The 18,478-nt window shown below is 40.3% G+C and overlaps 1 protein-coding gene across 1 annotated transcript in view; it reads right to left on the bottom strand.

The window, feature by feature from the left end:
* Positions 1–4,269: 4,269 nt before the first annotated feature.
* babam2 (BRISC and BRCA1 A complex member 2) overlaps positions 4,270–18,478 on the bottom strand; it is a 53,669-nt gene continuing 39,460 nt past the window's right edge. Inside the window, exons 8-12 of the mRNA XM_079573048.1 lie at positions 13,366–13,465; positions 7,322–7,392; positions 7,160–7,242; positions 6,936–7,089; positions 4,270–5,066 (exon numbers count right to left, since the gene is read on the bottom strand). Of these exons, the coding sequence (XP_079429174.1) occupies positions 5,003–5,066; positions 6,936–7,089; positions 7,160–7,242; positions 7,322–7,392; positions 13,366–13,465 (472 nt within the window). The 3' untranslated portion in view covers positions 4,270–5,002. The remainder of the gene's footprint in view (positions 5,067–6,935; positions 7,090–7,159; positions 7,243–7,321; positions 7,393–13,365; positions 13,466–18,478) is intronic.

The following is an 18,478-nucleotide window of genomic DNA, read 5'->3' as shown; positions in this document are numbered from 1 at the left end:
GTCATAAAATGTGGTCTGATCTTCATCAAAATCATAAGAATGAATACACAGTATCTGCTTAAACTAATCAACAATTACATGTTATTATATTCTTAATGGCCATAATGAAAACATTCACAGGACAGGAAGGAATAAGTAAGTGAACCCAGGAATCTCGCTGAACTGCAACAGTTTTATAAAGAGTAATGGTCCAAGATTCATCCGGATTGTTGTGCATGTCCAATCTGCAACTACAGAAAAGCAGTTAATGCTGCAAAAGAAGGGACAGCCAGCTATTTAATACAATGGGTCACGAGATTCCTGGGTTCACTTACTTTTTCCTCCCTGTCCTGTGAATGTTTACATGTTATGGCCATTAAAAATACTGGGTAGTATTAGTTTAAGCAGACACTTTATTCAGTCTTGTGTTCAGGCAAAATGTCTTGGCATGAGTAATAGTGATAATTAATAAAGCAAACAATGAATAAAATTACAAGTTATCATTGCAGTGTAATGCACACATGGGACACGAGCTGTAATTCTCTCCTTTTCACGACATCTCTGGGCCATTTTTCAGAATTCCCAGATCAAACAGGCTGTAACAAAGGCCTCAAATCCCCCCCTTCCACTCTCTCTCCCTCCCTCTCTCTCTTTCCAAAATTAGTTAAGCCTCTCAGCTCCATCATCCTCAACAGTATGTAGCCCTTCGAAATCGGCCCTCTTCACTACCTCAATCTTCCTCACGCACCCTTCTTTCCTCTCCAGCCACACAAGTAGACAACACTGAGAAAACTGTGTCATTCCCAGTACATTGGTCAAGGCGTAATTGATTTCTGTCCACTCATTTGAAAGCTCAGAGTGGAAGCCTTTACTCACACTTATATGGACTATTTGGAGACAGGTGCAGAGATTTGGGTATCACGCTCTTCAATCAATACGCATCTCATGCATTAAAGCTGTTATTTACATTATTTCCCCCGTACAAGGCGGCCCTGACAGACCAGTTCTTGTGAAATTTGTATTCCCTCTTGTCTCTCTTATGACACTGTGGTCAAAAATGTCTTGTCGAGTTGTGTTGAATTTCTGAAAGTAAGAAGTGAAAAAGCCGAGCTGTCAGACTGGCCTCTTTGGACATGAAAATAACTAATCTCAAATAAGACCTCCCGCCTCGTCCCCTCTTTGACGTATCCAGGCCTTTGTGCCGCTCCTGTTGTCCCTTTGAATACTTCACGATTCACTATTACAGAAAAGTACATGATGCTTCTTCCTCCAAGTTTCTCAGCCATTAAAACTTTGGACTTTGCAGACTTTGGGAGGTGATTTGGGGTAAGGGGGAAGTTGTTATAGCTCAAGGTTATTGCCCAGAAAAAGGTGCTTGTTGCAGGGCTTGAAGTGATCCTGTTTCACACACTTGTCACTTGCGGTGGCTGGCAGGTCCTTACTGCCACAGAGCTGCCTTCTTACAGGGCTGTCACCACTGCACTTAGTGTTAATCGCATGCTAATATTCTATAAAAAAAAAACAGACAGTAACACAAATTATGTCAGGGCATACACAGATCAGGCACAAAATTATGACCATTTAAAAGTGACAGATTATATCGTCATTATGGCACCTGCAATAGTATTTACCCTTAAAAGTAAAGTAGGAAGCAAACATGGGTTGCACTATACCTGTGAAAAGTGTTTGTATGCAGTGGTCAATCAAAAGTATATTTTAACTCCCCAGCAAACCTCTGTTGTGTCCCAATAATTTGGAAAATCTTTTTGAAATAAGTAAAGGCTGACCTCTTTGCATGGTCAAGGATCAGAGGAAAGTTTGCACAACAATATATAAAATCTTCCATCCATTTAAAAAGACCCAGTTCTGAGATTTTGGCTAATTACTGCAAGTCTTTAATTATTCCATCCGTTGGCCGTTGCAATCTCCTAAAGACGTCTGGATTAGTGGATTTGCAACATGAGCCGGGGTGGTTGGCAGACCTGTGCTCTGTGATTCAGGAGGCTGAGTATCTCATCTTCAAAAGGTAGCTCCAACAGCACCTTCACGGGATCATTACACTGGGTAAATCCATGCTAAGTTGCTTAAAAGGTGTAACGGTAAGCCATGTTTGGGTGCAGGCGCGATGGAGAGGAGGTTAATGCTTGCGTGACTTTAGCAGAGCAACAGGGACACGGTTAAGACACTTGTTTACAGGTGACTTAAAGGGCTTATGTCAAATGGGGTTCAAGTATTAAGAAACCATTGGAGGAACTATCCGCTCCCAAATGGTTAATCTGAGATGGCACACCTCGTTTTTTGCACAGAAACGGTTAATGTTCAAGTTATTGGATCCACAAAGGTTAGACAGTATTTCAAACAGACAACAAAAGCATCAAAGGTATACTTCACAAAGATAGCTCCAGATAAGGTCAATATTCTAACCACAGAGTTATCCTATAGCAGATATCAGTTTATGATAAACATAGAAGGACTCATTTTCACTTCTAATAGAGTCTTTATTAGGCATCGACTGGCATTCATTAGTTAAAGTTCAATGGCTGACTTTTTAAAGCTGTACTAAGTAACTCATGCCCCTAGAGGCCATAAGCGCCACTGCAGGCGTCGTAGCATGTTGCGTTTTTCTACTCATTGATTGTCTGTGAGAGTAAATACTACGCTGACAGAAAAGACAAAGAGAGAGAGAGGGACATCCAATTACAAAATGGAGATTTTTTTTCACTCAAAATTGGCTGTAAATACTGTGGAAGTGGCGCTAGCCCGCAGTTAGCTTTGCCCGTTAGCTTCTTCTTTGCGATTCCATTAGTGTGTATTGGTGACTCCTACCCAGTGCAGGGAAGTTGCAAGCATGGTTTTCTGGCTAGAGAAACCAGTGGGAGATGAAAGACCCTCCAATCATCCCATTAACACTTGTATTACCCCCAGAGGGACTACGGAAAGGATTTCTTAAGGTAAACAAGTACTGCTTTAAGGTTTGAAGGGAGAGTAGGTAAAAAACAAACACACTTGTTTTAGTTCTCTTAATGTGCATCTCAGTTGGAATTGTTCTACGTTTTAATTCTACATGCTGCATGGTCAGGGCAATTACCCAGGTCAGCAGGACTCTATTGTGAATGCTTTCAGGGCAAAATAGGAGGGTGCACACCGAGACACAGGGTAAACATGCACAGTTCACAAAGAAAGGCTGAGCCAGAAACCCCCCCCCCCAAAAAAACAAAAAAACAAAACAAGAAACAATATAAAGGCTAGACCTGTAGAAAGTTATATGACATCACGTATAAAAAACATCAGAATTGTGGTTCAGATTGGGGGCTACAGACTTTCTCCACCTTGTCCCATATTGAAAATCAATTGTACTTTTGGAGCAGTCATTATGTCTCTAGCCAACTGTCAAGTGAAACTATTCTCGTGCTTGTTATAGGCGCCCCCCCTCCTCACCCCCCTTTCCAACGCATCCCCCCAGCTCTCCAAAAGAGGAACGGCTCATCTCTCTGGCAAGGCAAATGTTTTGAAAGCAGGTCGGCAAAGGTTAGGCTAAGAAACATGGAGCGAGGCGGTGAAAAAGACAAAAAGAATCTTGCATTTTAATTATTTTATTAAGCGCCTTGATGTTATTAAATGCCCCAGATACATTCATCCTACAGTCGCGTATTCGACTTGACAGCTCCTGCATTACCCACAATAAATATAGCAAAGGGCCTCGCCTCGGGCTGGACAGGACCCCTAACTCTGACCTCAGATTTAATGATGAAAACAAGCACACACTCCTCGCTGCAGCAGAGGCACGTGCACATTCAGGAACACACACACACAGACACACTAATAAACTATGGCAGCTTTTGGTTGTAAAAGTGAATCCCCCGCAGTATTCAAACTCAAGTGGTGATAGGTGGTACACATTGTTGCATTCATCATTCGCCAAAATCTTGTGAAGATGGTTCTCCACAATCCTTTCAGTTGCTATTCATGTCTTAGAGAATCTCTTTTTTTTTTCTGGTTGATGCTTGCCAATGACTTGACACTTCTCAAACTGACACGAACATATCATGTGTCTTAAGGAGAAGCTAATTGTTGCATCACTTGGGGTTGAATAACTTGTTGATAATACCCCATACAGTAATTATCCAAGCGGCTATGACCTAATATGCAGAACGGTGCGGTCTCTTAAATCAATAGACCTCATAATGGAAAACATTGTTTATTGGACTGAAATAGTAACATTCTTCTTTAACTTACAGTACAATCACAACATGTCAGGAAAGTTTCACAGGGATATCAATTGTCCAAAAATTATGAGACGTCAGTGACAAATGATCAGTACACGAAGATACCTCCAGCATTCCAACAGTGTTTTTAACATAGGGATAATACCAGAGAAACAAAAGCCGCTGTGAGAGGGGTTTAAGCACTATCGAAGCCAAATGTCAGAGTGGTAAACACAGATTAGGCGTAACATGCCAACAGAGGTGAACAAGATTAAATTATCATCACGGCACCTGTTTGTATATTGGGTAAAATCCTAGGAGTGGTTGAGAGCGTCTCGTGAGGTAATCCCACTCTGCTGTGGTCAATACCTATCACAGCAAGAAGGATTCATGTATGATTACGTGGGCCTTTCTGTGTGGAGTTTGCATTCTCTAGAAAAAGTTGTCAGAGGGGGGAACCAGCAACAGGTGACACATGTGGGGAGTGAAGACGCAGGCTCCAGCAGATTAGCGTAGCTGAAAATTGCTAGGTAAGACGTTGTTTGGTGTCATAAAAGTGAATGTTATGCCTGTTCTGTGTGACTCAGTACACAACAGTGCCTCACGATCATAAAGTGAGGCTGTTACTTTGCTTTGGCCACCTGATGTGCCTTCTTACTATATGTCGAGTAAAGGAAAGTGAAGGTACTGATTAAGGGTTATCAGTTTCATGTTGCTCTATCTCAGTACAGTTACAAGTCAAGTCTGTGCAGTCTTCTCAGGTACACAGCGACGTGCACAAACACACTCCCACAGGCTCCGCAGGCGTGTCATTAAGACTAGAGTTTCCCGTTGGCAAAGGCTCCCTCCTGGAACTGAGGGATGAAGCTCTTGAAGTACGCTCTGCAAGACACGCAGGAGACAAACAGTGAGAAGGTGCAGCGAAAGTAAACACAAGAAATTCGAGAATAATTGTGCTTCTGACGCTTCAAAGCAGAACATTCACTGGGTCAGTCTAAGCCCCAGTGTGTGGTAAAGAGGAGATGAAAGCAAATCGGTTCACGAGAATAGTTACAATGCGTCTGCCCCAGCAAAAAGCACAGGAATCATGTGGAGTAAAAGGTAAATATAAATAGATGCAAAAAATAATATACAAAAGAGAATTATGCACTGCTTGACTCTGGGAAACAAACAGACAAAGCCGCACTGCACATGTCAGACCGATCAGTTGAAGCCAGTTGCTTTTGCCAAGAACAAACAGTCGCCTATAGATATCATGAGGTCAAATGAGTTTATGTGCTCTGGGTGTGTGAGCACTCACGTCCTACTGTAATCGCACAAAGCCAACTATTTCACACAAGAAGCCAATCATGAAGTATATACACTAGCATGCACAACAAAAGTGCATGAAAAGCAAAGTCTACAATTTTAGGCTTCTCCCACAATCTCTTTTTTGTCCTTGAACTTGAGATTGTGCCAACATTTCTTCAATAGGGCTGACTAATTGTAGGAAAAAAAATCTATTTGTCATGTTTCTGACCTACATTGCTATTGCGCTTAGATTTGTAATAATAATTTGTAATAACATAAACTTAAACTCGTCTATGATCATTAAACTCTTAACTCCCACCTGAACCAAGCACATTTTCTCCAGTTCTTGCTGTGTTTTTGTTGCATATTTTCATCCTCACTTATGTACTTTTGTCGCTTTTTTGTAACTGTTTTGTTACTTTTTCATTACTTTTTTTGATCGTCTGTTTTGTTCCGCTTTTGTCACTTTTTTGCCACTTGTTTTGTTGCGTTTTTATCCATTTTTGTTGCTAATTTGACGCTTTTTCAAGAAGCTTTTAGATTTGGGTCAAGTCGAACTGGAGAAAATGTGTTAAAGTCGGGGGTAAGAGGTTAACACTGAAGGACTGACAGAAGTATAAGCCAAATATATAATGAGATCATTTCAGAACAAATCTCTAGATACCCTGTAGGAGAAAAACATTTTGTTGTTTGCACAGGACGTTGTGCTGATTAAATCTGTGGTTCTCAACTGGTGGGTTGGGACGCAAAAGTGGATTGCGAAAGCCTTTTCACTTTTTGCAAACCTTTCTTTTATGATTTATTTCCAAAAGATACTCTACATTATTAACCTGGCTAACACCAGGCTGCTGTGTGCGCTCGAATTATTTCGAACTGCACAACAGCCTGGGGACCATGGCCAAATCTCCGGTGGATTTGGGAACCAATCACAGAGCGAGGAGGGACGGCAAGACGATGACGCGCTATTCGATATATGGAAGCTTGTAGTTTATTTACGTATAATAAAAAAAAAAGTTTATTTACGGATCCAACATGACAGCAGCAGACACAATGGTATTTTTTGATCAAGCTTTAGACCTTGTTCTAAATAATTTAGCTCAAAAGTTTACAGCGGGTACGTCATACGTCATCTCATACGATGATATGATTGGCTGGGGCTACGTGCAGACGCATTTTTTTTTTTTTTTCGTATCGCCCAATAAACGACTATGGACGCTCGTTAACCACACCTCTCCTACGAGAAAATGAATTGGTGGTCCCCAGACTAAATATCACTTGTGATTTTAGTCTGGTGTTAGCCAGGCTACTACATTATCCTGTACACTGGTCAAAATGACAGCAGCCTTTTGGTATTCACACACACCCTGTCACATAGAAATTCTAATTCAATTGCACTTAATCACACATTACTGTTCATTCCACTAAATCCCCCCATTCATTAGGATGTATTATCAAACTAACTTTGCTCTTTTGGCCATCTCGTTGCCATCCCATCTCGGACTGTATGGGTACGACTTCTGCACCTGCGAGTAGAGCTGGCCGCTGTTGGTGAAGTGGTACACGGACTGGAAGGTGAGGGTGGGCTGGTCCCGGGGAAAGTACAACGGCAAATCCACTGCAAAAAGGAACTATTTTCAGGACCGGACAACATACAGGCGTGGTATGATTTTACATGCCATTCTTACCATGCACTAAAAAGCAGAAATCCTTCCACATGAGTAACAAGGTGAGTTTTGTGAATCCCTCAGCATCGTACTCGACAACACCACTGAAAAAATAACACATTTCTCTTTGAAAGTTGAATTTATCTGAATTGATTAGAATCGTTGGTCGTTGGATGTACTTACGTTCCAAAATGACTCAGAAAGGCAGCGATGTACTCCCTTCGTTTGTGGTAACCTTGGATAACATACTGTACCTGCACAGAAGGGAATGCAGATAATTAAGTGGCTTTAAAAAGCACTGATCGTGACTCTATGTACCCAAAATGAAAGAAAATATCTGCTTTCAGGACAAACAAAACAACTTTATCAGCTGCCCTAAGCACTCCCCCATTGCAGATACACAGATGTTACTGAACTTGGTACGGAATGGAAAGCAGGGCATAATGGACAGGAGCAGAGTAATGGTCTAGGCAACTGTGGTATAGGTACCACTGAGGGAGGCTGGTTGATTTTGGTGGTACTTTTGGGACCTTTATTTCTAGTCTGTCTTTAGCGGTTTTTCATGATGATCTATTCCTAATTTGGATCTGTGGAACTCAGAAAGACTAGCATTTTCTTTATGGTTTTAGGGGGGAAAGGTTTGAGAACCAATGATATAAGCAAAACACCAAGTACATTGAAAACATGGCCATGACATTTAACATCCAAGTGACTTATACGAGTGTTACGGCCCTAGGCCACCAGCTCCTCCATTCTGGCCATACCCCTTTGTGGCGTCATCTTGTGTGCTGAACCTTGTTTGTTTTGTATTTAAATGTGTCTGTGGAAGTCCTCGACAGCCATTGGTCGACTGTCTCTGAGCCTGGTTCCTGAGTGGATAATGGTCCTGGTGCTCCCCTGGCCTGTGATTGGTGTGCCGCCCCAGAGTCAGGCCAACCCTGGGCTCCCACCTGAACGGCCACACCCTTAAAGGACCTGCCAACCTGCCATTCGGGGCTGCTGGGATTGGATGTGAACAGCATGCCACTTTGCTCTGTGTCTTTTTGAATCTGTTGTAAAGACACTCGTAGTCCTTGTGACTTAGTTAGAGACTGGTTTTGCTTTTTGTATTTCGTTTGGTTAGTAGTTTGAGCTTTGTTTTTTGGAATCCTTTTTGAAACCTTTGTTCAATTCACCTTTGCATTCCTTTTTAAATAAATTATAACTTTAGTTTTACCATTTCACATCTTGGTTTTGTTACTTCCCCTTCCCCTTAGCTGAGCTGGGTCGTAACAACGAGATTCTAGTAAATTAGTAGAAATCATTGGTTGCCCCAAAATCAGTCATCAGCATCATTACAAACAACTTTATGAGTCCTACAATATTTGAGAAAAATAAGTAATAGTTTATAATTCTGTTGCAATGCTAGAGTAGTTTTTTATATGGCGCTTTTCTGGACACTCAAAGATGCTTTACATTGCATTATTCATTCACTCCATACTTGGTGATTGTAAGCTACTATTGTAGCCACAGCTGCCCTTGGGTGAACTGATGGAAGTGAGGCAACCAGTTTCCGCCATCGGCCCCTCCGCCCACCACCAACCACTCACTCACTAAATACATTCGCTAGGCTTCCTGGAGTTACCAAATGGTCTCCCATCCAAGTACCGACCAGGCCCTTCCCTGCTTAGCTTACAAGGTCTGACAGGACCAGACACATTGTAAATACCCCCAGGAGCATTAATATTTGAGAAGGCTGAAATATGAACTGATGACACAAATTACATGCATTTACACCATTAAGGATTTCATGAGCATTTCTCATTTTGCAAAGTCTCACAAAAACTCCAGTTCCATTTTGTTCTTTAAGAGAACAGTTTCCACTGCAGGGTAACTGCTGCCATAGCAAAAAAATAAAAAAATAAAAAAAACATAACTGGAATAATAGACAATTATTATTTAGTTTGCTATTTTTCATCACATCAAAGTATTTGCTTTATCCCCTTAAGCACCTGTCTGAACTGCTTCATCTGCGCTGCACACCGGCTTAAAGCTAACGCTAATGCTGCCAATGTGCTAATGCCTGGAGACAGTGGACCTACCCACAATGTAAACAAGGCCATAGACAAGCAAGATTAAGAGATATGGACCTTTCAACAGTTGTTTTCAGTTTGATGCAGACACAAAAATAGTGTTGCACGACATGTTTGTCAACTTAGCAATAAAGGAATTGTAGCTCGACACATTATATAAAATCGTGCTCTATGTCTTTATTTAGAAATCCATTTTAAATCAGTTTATGGATATATGGGCAGAGGAGAGTAATGGACATGAGAGACATGTGAGTCCACAGAGAAGACTGAGCCTGTGCGTCTTGACCATTGTGGGCAGGTTGTTAAGGCCTGTGGTCAGTATGTCAGCCGTGAAGGTTTACTGTTTCACAAATAATGTCAAATGGAAATATATATGAACAAATGTTTTGAAATGTGAGTAAAATCCGTGATGATTATGCATTGACAAGGCGATTAAAAACCAAAAGAGGATGTGGAGCTTAATTTAAAATGAATGACTTTCTTACGCTCAGGAAGTACAGTAGGCTGTTTTCCCCACATTTATCTACACTACAATCTGATTGGCTACGGGCCAGCTGTGTGCCTACCCGTCACTTATCTGATGTGGGCAACAAACACAGGATGTGCCCAAAACAGGATGAATTAAAAACACAGATCTTTGTTTCTTGTTCATTTAAAACACTTTTTAAAATGTATCTATTGATCAATTAATCTAATCAATATTTTCATTTCAAACTTTTGATCCGGGTGTTTGATAACTCTGTAAATAAAACGTCTGGAACACAACTCTTTCATCAGGGGTTGCCAACTTCCCACAGCAAATTAAACACATGATGATTTTGCACCCAATATCAGTCCTATCAATCAACCACAGCACTGTGACTGGAGAGGGTCATGCGACAATGGCAGCGTATGCTTTTAGCCGGATTTGAACCTACAACCTCGGATATATGAATGTCGAGAGGTGAGACCTGGAGACAGAGCCACTGCTACACCACATGGCAGTGCTTACTCATGGTTTGTGAATGATGGCGTTAGTAAAAGAGAATAGCAGTAATCTGCAGCACACAGCGAGGGCTCTTAAATACACTGTGTGACTCAGCTCTGTTCAATGATGTTTACATGGGACATGGAGGCGGCCTTTCAGTTCAGTGGAAAGCTGCAAGGCCACTACTCAATGCTGTTTATTTAGTTCCACTGAATGCCTGAGTGTTTCAGGGGAACTGCAGATCACTGAACTCTCACACCCATGCTGAAGGATGTCCCGCCCCCTGTGACCCAGAGAGCAGCTCAGAGTTCTCCTATTGGCTGCCTGGAGGCTAGCCTGATGCAACTCAGGTGATGCTGCTCTGCAGGTATTTAGATATGCCCACGCCCAGGCCTCTCTCTGTGCATCTGTGCTTGGGTGTCTGTACATGTGCCAGCAGTGATGCAACATCACCGGAAGTGCATCCTGATGTGTGATTGAGAAATGTCACCTACGCAGTTACACCAAACCACAAAGCCTGACAGTCATTTATGATACAAAGTAAAACTGCTTTCGAATATTATTTCAGAACAAATGTTTTCATCCTCATTGCCACAAAAAGAAGCCACTCGAACATTTCGTCCTTATCACAAAGAACAGAAAGACATTATACTGAGATAAACTCATCCACACATTCATGGCAAACTTGTGAGTTTTCTTAACATACTCATCATCACTTGTGACAGTCAGATATATATATTACAAATGCCCAAATGTGTTTAGAAGGAGATTCATTTCCTCTGTTATTTTGTCCTTGGCCATCGCAGAAATGCGCTGAAAGCAGGCTACACCGGGAAGTCAGTGTGGCCTTGGTATCTCTTGAAACGATGTTCAACATATAGCTTTTAATTATTTCCCTCTCAATTGAAATATACTTACCGTTGTACAGTTCAAGGCCAAGGTAGTTTAGAGTTGCTGTTTTTCCCCCTGTTTTCTGTAGTATTGTCATGATTAACTACCGGTTTTGACCTGGTCTAGTCAGCATTTAGAACTGGTTTATAATGCGTTTAGACCTTGTTTGCGCAATAATGCTTTCTTTTTTTTTGAGTTGGGTGTAGACCAGATTAATTAAGCTTAAGACAGAACAAGTACAGTTTGTTCAGACACTCAGATACTATAATCATCTATGTAAAAGAAACAAAAAAGCAATTCTAAAATAATCCAAGACAACAGAAGCATGTAAATGTTTTGAACAGTAACAAAAGCATTGAGTGAGTGAATATTTGATGGACAGAGACGCCAGGTGTGCAGTCTCTCTCTCACGGCTGAGGTATGTGCTGCTTTACATTGTGTCACTGCACCCGGAGCATCTGGAATAAGTGGGCGGGAGACGGGATGGTGCGAAGTGACTGCACAGGCTGGTGTTGGGCAAATAACATGGATATTATGGCTGTTCGGATGAGCTGTATCACTCGTATAAATGGGGACAAAATCACAAAAAGTACACTTGTTTCTATTTCTTAAGAAGAATAGGTTTACGACAGAGTAATGGCAGGTAATAGGGTGGAAATACTGCCCAATTTTTTGATGGTCCTTTTTTAGAGCCTGAACAAAGTGTAACTTTGTTTAAAGACTGTATATAACCAGGAAACATGGCTTCTTTCTTGGAAATAATATGGAAACAGGGTGGCTAATCACATTATCCCCCGTTATCCTAATTTACCATGCTATTTCCATCCGATTACCATGTTATTATTACTGTGTGGTAAAGTAAAACATGACCGAATAATGACTGTTGAGCTAATTATGGATTAGTTGCATGACAGTCACTGTCATATTTTCCAGCCGAGATGACATGCATACTGATGCTGTAATGGAAAAAAACGGACACTTCGGGACACTTAGGTATCATTATCTGTACAGGAAGTGTGTTGGGTTTGTTCACGCAACTATTTTTGAAGAAATCTATTTTGAGCTGGTTCCCACTTATCTGTTTGTGCAATCGACATGTTGCGCGAGAAAGCCTCCACCCTAACTTTACGCACACTACTCTGATAGGTCATTTCAAAGTACTGCATTTTGTTTGTCTGTATTACCATTTACAGCAGCATTTCTCTTCTAGAAATCCTTCATCATTGTCAGGCCCCTGGGCTTAATTCGCCCCTCCAACATATTTCCTCTGGTCCCCCATGATGAATTTAAGAAACATGATCCCATACAACTCCCAGTAAAAAGAACACAATTAGGGAAACTACTGTAAATTCCTCCTGTCTATATACAGTGGGAACCAGATGTTTAGATACACCATATAAAAAGGCACTTTTTTTCTCACTGTCTGACATGAAACCAGAATAACTTTTTTAGCTCAATTAGAATTTTCAATATTATTTCTATTGTGTATGTAAACATCTGGTTTCCACTGTAAGAGTTTAATTGAGTTTATGAAGTTATTAAGAAGTGCAAGGTCAAATACGAGAGGAAAGAAGCACATGAAGCTAATGGTGGCTAATGCTAGTGTCTGTAATCAAATATCACACACATGGCAAATGCACTCTATGTGTTTCCAACTAGAGCTGAGCCTCGGTTGGTAATGATCGTGTAAACGGTGGATCCACTGGTTCTTGATACTTTGTGGATGTCATGTTCAAATAAAATAAAGCCAACGCTTCACAAATCAAGTCCCTTTTCTCAAATGTTAATAAGACATGGCAGTACTCAAAATCCGTGGGAGTTCATAGTGTCTGGACATAGGAGCCTGCAGGCCATTTGAGGACAGACATGCAGCAGATGCTATTAGCTCACTGGTCCAGGTGAGAGAGGATGGAGAGGGGAGACAGCGGAGATCATTGTGCATTATGTGTGGGTGAGGAGAGTGAGAGAGCAGGTGGGAGGGATGGGAGGTGGGAGGTGGTGGTGGGAGGGGGGGGGGGGGGGGGGCATGGTCTGGACACGTGGGGGGATGGGCATTTCACCCCCCGAGCAAAAGGCCATGGCGTCTCCTGCGCAGCATATCTACCTGTCAACCTGTGGAAGCCGAGCAGCGGCAGACAGACTGTGGAGGTCGGCCAGGACGCCCACGACACCAGACATACGTGCATCAGTACACACGATAACAAGTAAACCGGCTATTCACAGCCTCGCAGCTCTGAGCTTTGGATTATATCTGCATGCAAAACCAGGACATCGTCATTTTTTTTATTTTTTTTTACCTTGTTGGTTAGCAACTGGCACACTTGAGGTACATAGTCGATCAGGCATCCTCCGCTGGGGAAGGCTGGGATGTGCAGTGCAGATGAACCCCCAAGAGCACTGAAAAAGATGAGAAAATGTGCTGTTGATTTGCAACACTTTCAATTTGTGATCAAGCAAAAAGCTGGTCTCACCACAATGTTGTCAGTCTCTATGGCTCTCTTAACAAGATTACAAAATCGCTAGTTTGGGTTCACTACAAAGGCAAACTCATCACATTCAGATTCACTACACATCACACATACAACACACACAGAGCAAATACAAATAAAGAACAACCCAAACAAAATATGTCATGTTTATGAAATATTTAGAAGCATTTATAAAAAACAATCCTACAAAGCCTTAACCAATATTTAATAATATTGATGTTTATCTACACAGAACATACAACTATTACTACACTGTAAAAAGTGTTGCTTAAATGAGAAGTAAAAAAAATTCCGTAAGCGGTTCCATCGGACATTTTGTGTTCTGTCAACTTCAGCTCTTTATTAAGTACTAAAAAATATTAAATTGAGTTTGACAGAAAGCAAAACTATAACTTACTCGTGAATGATTTACTGAATATTTTTGTGTTCTCACAAACCAAAACTATAACTTAGACGTGAATGATTTACTCAATATTTTTGTGTTCTCCCAAAGCAAAACTATAACTTAGACGTGAATGATTTACTCAATATTTTTGTGTTCTCCCAAAACAAAACTATAACTTAGACGTGAATGATTTACTCAATATTTTTGTGTTCTCACAAACCAAAACTATAACTTAGACGTGAATGATTTACTCAATATTTTTGTGTTCTCACAAAGCAAAACTATAACTTAGACGTGAATGATTTACTCAATATTTTTGTGTTCTCACAAAGCAAAACTATAAATTACTCGTGAATGATTTACTGAATATTTTTGTGTTCTCACAAAGCAAAACTATAACTTAGACGTGAATGATTTACTCAATATTTTTGTGTTCTCACAAAGCAAAACAACTTTAAAAATGTAATAATGTACCACCCGGTTTTATATTCTGATTAAGCACAACAACTTCATGATGATCAATTTCGTTCATATCTTTGTGTTCAAACATTTTTTTGGTGATTAATGCATCTTCATTTTATATCATTGACCATGAATTAACTATAACTTAAATGTAATACCAAAAACAAAGTTATTTTTCTGCAACGTTGAACATTTATTGAGAATCAAATTCCCCCCCCCCCCAAAAATAAAAAAAAATCCAATTTTTTACACAATAAAAGCCAAACACATTTGAACATGTAAGCAGCAGCAAAGTTCCTATTTTCTTCGGTAACAATGAAGCCCTTTTCTTAACCAAAAATAATAATAACAACAATAAAATATAATACAGTAGTGAAATAAAATCATGCAATGCTAAGTATATCCCAAGAATGCTAGGAAGCTTGCGTTTCTCTCATTCACCTGGCTTCACAAGCTATGCCTTTCTTATTTTGCTGAAGCTGTTATGCGTTGCTATGGTTATGATGTAGCGGAGTGACGTTACAGCTCTACTTCCGGATCCACATACCGGCAGATGTGCGAGAAACTACACAAAAACTTCAACACCACAATCAATATTTCTGAAACTCAACAGAGTTACTGAACAGACCTTTTTATCAGGCCCATTAGCCAAAAATGCTGAACCTACTGCTATAAAAGTAATATTTACCGAAATCGCTACATCCGGGTTTAGCGCAGAAAAATGCTAATGTCCGAGGTGGCGCAGCAGCTACGCTAACCCCAGAAGTAGCGACTTTAATATTACTTTTGTAGCAGTAGGTGTAGCATTTTTGGCTAATGAGTCTGAGAAATAAGAAGGCTCAGTAACTCTCTGCTGAGTTTCAGAAATATTTCTTGTGGTTTTGAAGAGTTTTGTCTTGCATATTTGCCGACTGGTACGGACCCAGAAGTAGAGCTGTGACGTCACACTATACAACCGAATAACAGTGATTTGAGCTAGGAACCCATCATCAAAGCCAACAAGGGACTGGAATATTTTTTTTACTATAAACCTTTTTTTTTTTTTTTTTACAAATGTAATCCAATGTTCATCACAATACTAAACATTTACATGTTACATGTTATTACCAAGAACAGAAGAATAAATTAATGCACTGTATTGAACAATCTTCCCAGATTAGGAGGTCATCACAATTTATTGTTTAATAGCCATAACACTAAGTAATTCTTTATGCCATGGTCAGTCAGAATTCCAATACTATTACATGTGCATTGTTTTTGTAGTTTTTTAGTTTTGTAGTTAGGCAAGTCAAAGCACTCAAACGTGTGTTTCAGCTATGTGCGCCATCTTCTGTGTTCAAACGCAACGTGGCCAAACCTTTCAAGACTGGCTGGCCATCAATCCTGATCCCGTAGGTCTGTTGAGACGTGAAGATCATCACTGGGGAGGCCTGAGATCCTCAGTGAACCCGTTGGTCTGTTTAAAGAGACAAATAATGTTTAAAGTTGACAGTTTGTTTAGTGTTTCAAGACCACATTTTTTACCTTCAGATAAATGGTTTTCAATAATTTTCACACCAAGTACAATCTTGGAAAATACATTTGGTGCTGTAAGTGCCACTTAGAATTGTCACATTCTGTATATTTACAAAGTGATAAATCAGCTGAGCGTTTCATGACAATAGTGCAGGCATGTCCCAGCCAAGCTTAACCGTGTTGGGCTGATTAAACAGCCTAACCTATCCCATCACAGAAATCTTCAAGTGGAGCTGCATTTACACAATAACCCTTATTTTATCGTCTCACGTGCCATTCCTCTTGTTCTTGAACTTTAAGCCACAGCAGGACCACATTTTTTAAACTTATAATCACTAGTTTTAGTTTAATCTTATTTCTCTTGATCATGTCCTGCCTCCAGCCCTATAGCCCTTTCAAGACACTGAAAGTTGTAAAGTTGTAAAAGTTGTTACCTGGTCATCACAAATGAGGTCAGCCTGGTTCTCCCCAATGTACGCCATGAGACATCTCAGCAAAACGTCTCTCCTCTTTTCAACCTTTGAAGATGGACTCTATAACACACATGAATTTCATTCAAATTTATTGTAGACATGTTTTATCCCCTACCACAAACCAGGGACCCACAATAATTCACATTGTAAGTGTAAAATGTTCATACATTGTAAAAGTATATACCTGAACCATCTTTTCACCGAGTGCCACCTTTTGAGTTGAATAGTGAGAACATCTTGGCTGTGTTCTCGGATAAACGTTGGCTCCAGAGATATGCCAGCAAGCTGCTGAAATTGTTCACAAATCTGCAGAACAAAAAAACATTTTTGATACACAACCATGTAAATACATACTTAAATGCAACAACATTTTAGAGCCACACCTGAGATTCATCTAAAAAGGCCGGCCACTGATCAAGTAGAGTAGCAACATTGGATCCTTCAGATAAAGCTTCTTGCCTTTGTAGGCTGAAGGTTTGGGACATCAGGTCATTTATCACATTGTTTTTCTTCTTTGTCTCTTGAAAAAGCTGAACTGTAAAATTATATGTAAAAAAAAAGAATAAACAAAAAAAAACTATAAAAGTCACCCATATTTAAAAGCACAGCAAAGTTAATTTGACCTGTATCATATCTTGGTCCACCGTCAGGTCTTTTAGGTATCAGTAAGTCACCAGTCTGTTAACAGAAGAAATTAACTGTTAGACAGAAATATACACACAGTCGATGCACATATGGATAATATATGCTCGTCCATTTGCACAAAAAGCTTAAGTGGGACAAAGAGCGAAACGTCCGACACTCCACCTCTGAGTACAGATGAGGACTAGAGGGACTCTGTCTACGATGGACAACACCTAAGAACCTACACAGAGGTCCCCTCCCCAAGTTAATGCATTATCTAGAAAACATGGCAGTGGAATGTCATTTGTCAAAATAATCAGATTTTCCAGTATTTTTTACATTACGCATCATCTGCTGTATTCCTGTCTTATTATTGCACACCCTGAGTTTTTTTCTGAGAGCTTATTTAACAAGTGAATTTATCCATTGTTATCATAAACGAAGTTTAGGCTAATGATAAATATTACAGCCCTAACAGTTTGAATCGATGCACAGTCCCCCCTACCGAATGAGGCCATACAACAACGTTCACTTAGAATCTTACAAAAAGGGGAGAAGTTACCTGTGGTTAGCACAAACATGAACTGATACCGCACCACGTTTACTATATGTTTTTGTACAACTTTACGGTGACGCAGGGTGATCTGGAGATAATAAAGTGTGCGTTTGATGAGGGGAGAACAAGAGTCAGTGTTGGGAAAGTTCATTTTCTACATGAACTACTTCAAAGTTCAGTTCACAAATTTCAAAATGAACTAGTTCGTTCATAGTTCATAATTGTATATAATTAATAGTTTGTTCATAGTTCCAAAAATGAACTAGTTCATAGTTCTTTTTTTTTTTTTGCTGCGAGCTGTTATTCAGGCATGAAAATGGATCGAGGTGAAAAGGTGAGACGTATATTTCCCCGCTCATAAAGCAACAATCTGATGCATTTTTAAATGCATTTTTGCCAACCTTGGTAGAGCTGGAGAAAGTTGACTTCAGCCATGACTTAAAAATATTATCCTCTCTTAGTGTTATGCAGCTATGTCATGTCAGCCTGTCACTGTTTTATGAGTGGATTTTGGTTATCTTTGCTAATCATATTTTATTTTATTTTTTTAGTTTAATTGGTAAATTCTTGGTGGAAAATGAAGCTACAAATATTCAATTGCATGTGTGTTCATTTGGTAAATTAATCATGTGAATAAGATTGTTTTAGGAGCTAATTTGTAGTTAAAAAACTCCACATTGTGTCTTTATGTAAATGAGCGCACGCGGAGCAGAGGAGTTTGGAGCCACAGACGTTACACAAGGGAGACTCGCTTCGTGACCTCACACTGTGGCTGCTGCGGCACCGTGCGGACCCGCTGGTTACCCGTGTGCAAGGGCGTGTGCCAGAGCCATAAACAGCAGAGTTCAGCGCCACAAAACTGGACACAGTCGGGCCGTGGGCGCGGGGGCGGAGCGAGCGCGAGCT

The sequence above is a fragment of the Gobius niger genome (genome assembly GCF_951799975.1).
Source record: "Gobius niger genome assembly, chromosome: 16".
In the NCBI taxonomy this organism is placed as follows: domain Eukaryota; kingdom Metazoa; phylum Chordata; class Actinopteri; order Gobiiformes; family Gobiidae; genus Gobius; species Gobius niger.
The sequence above is the reverse complement of the archived record's forward strand: the minus strand, read 5'-3'. Positions and strand labels throughout refer to the sequence as shown.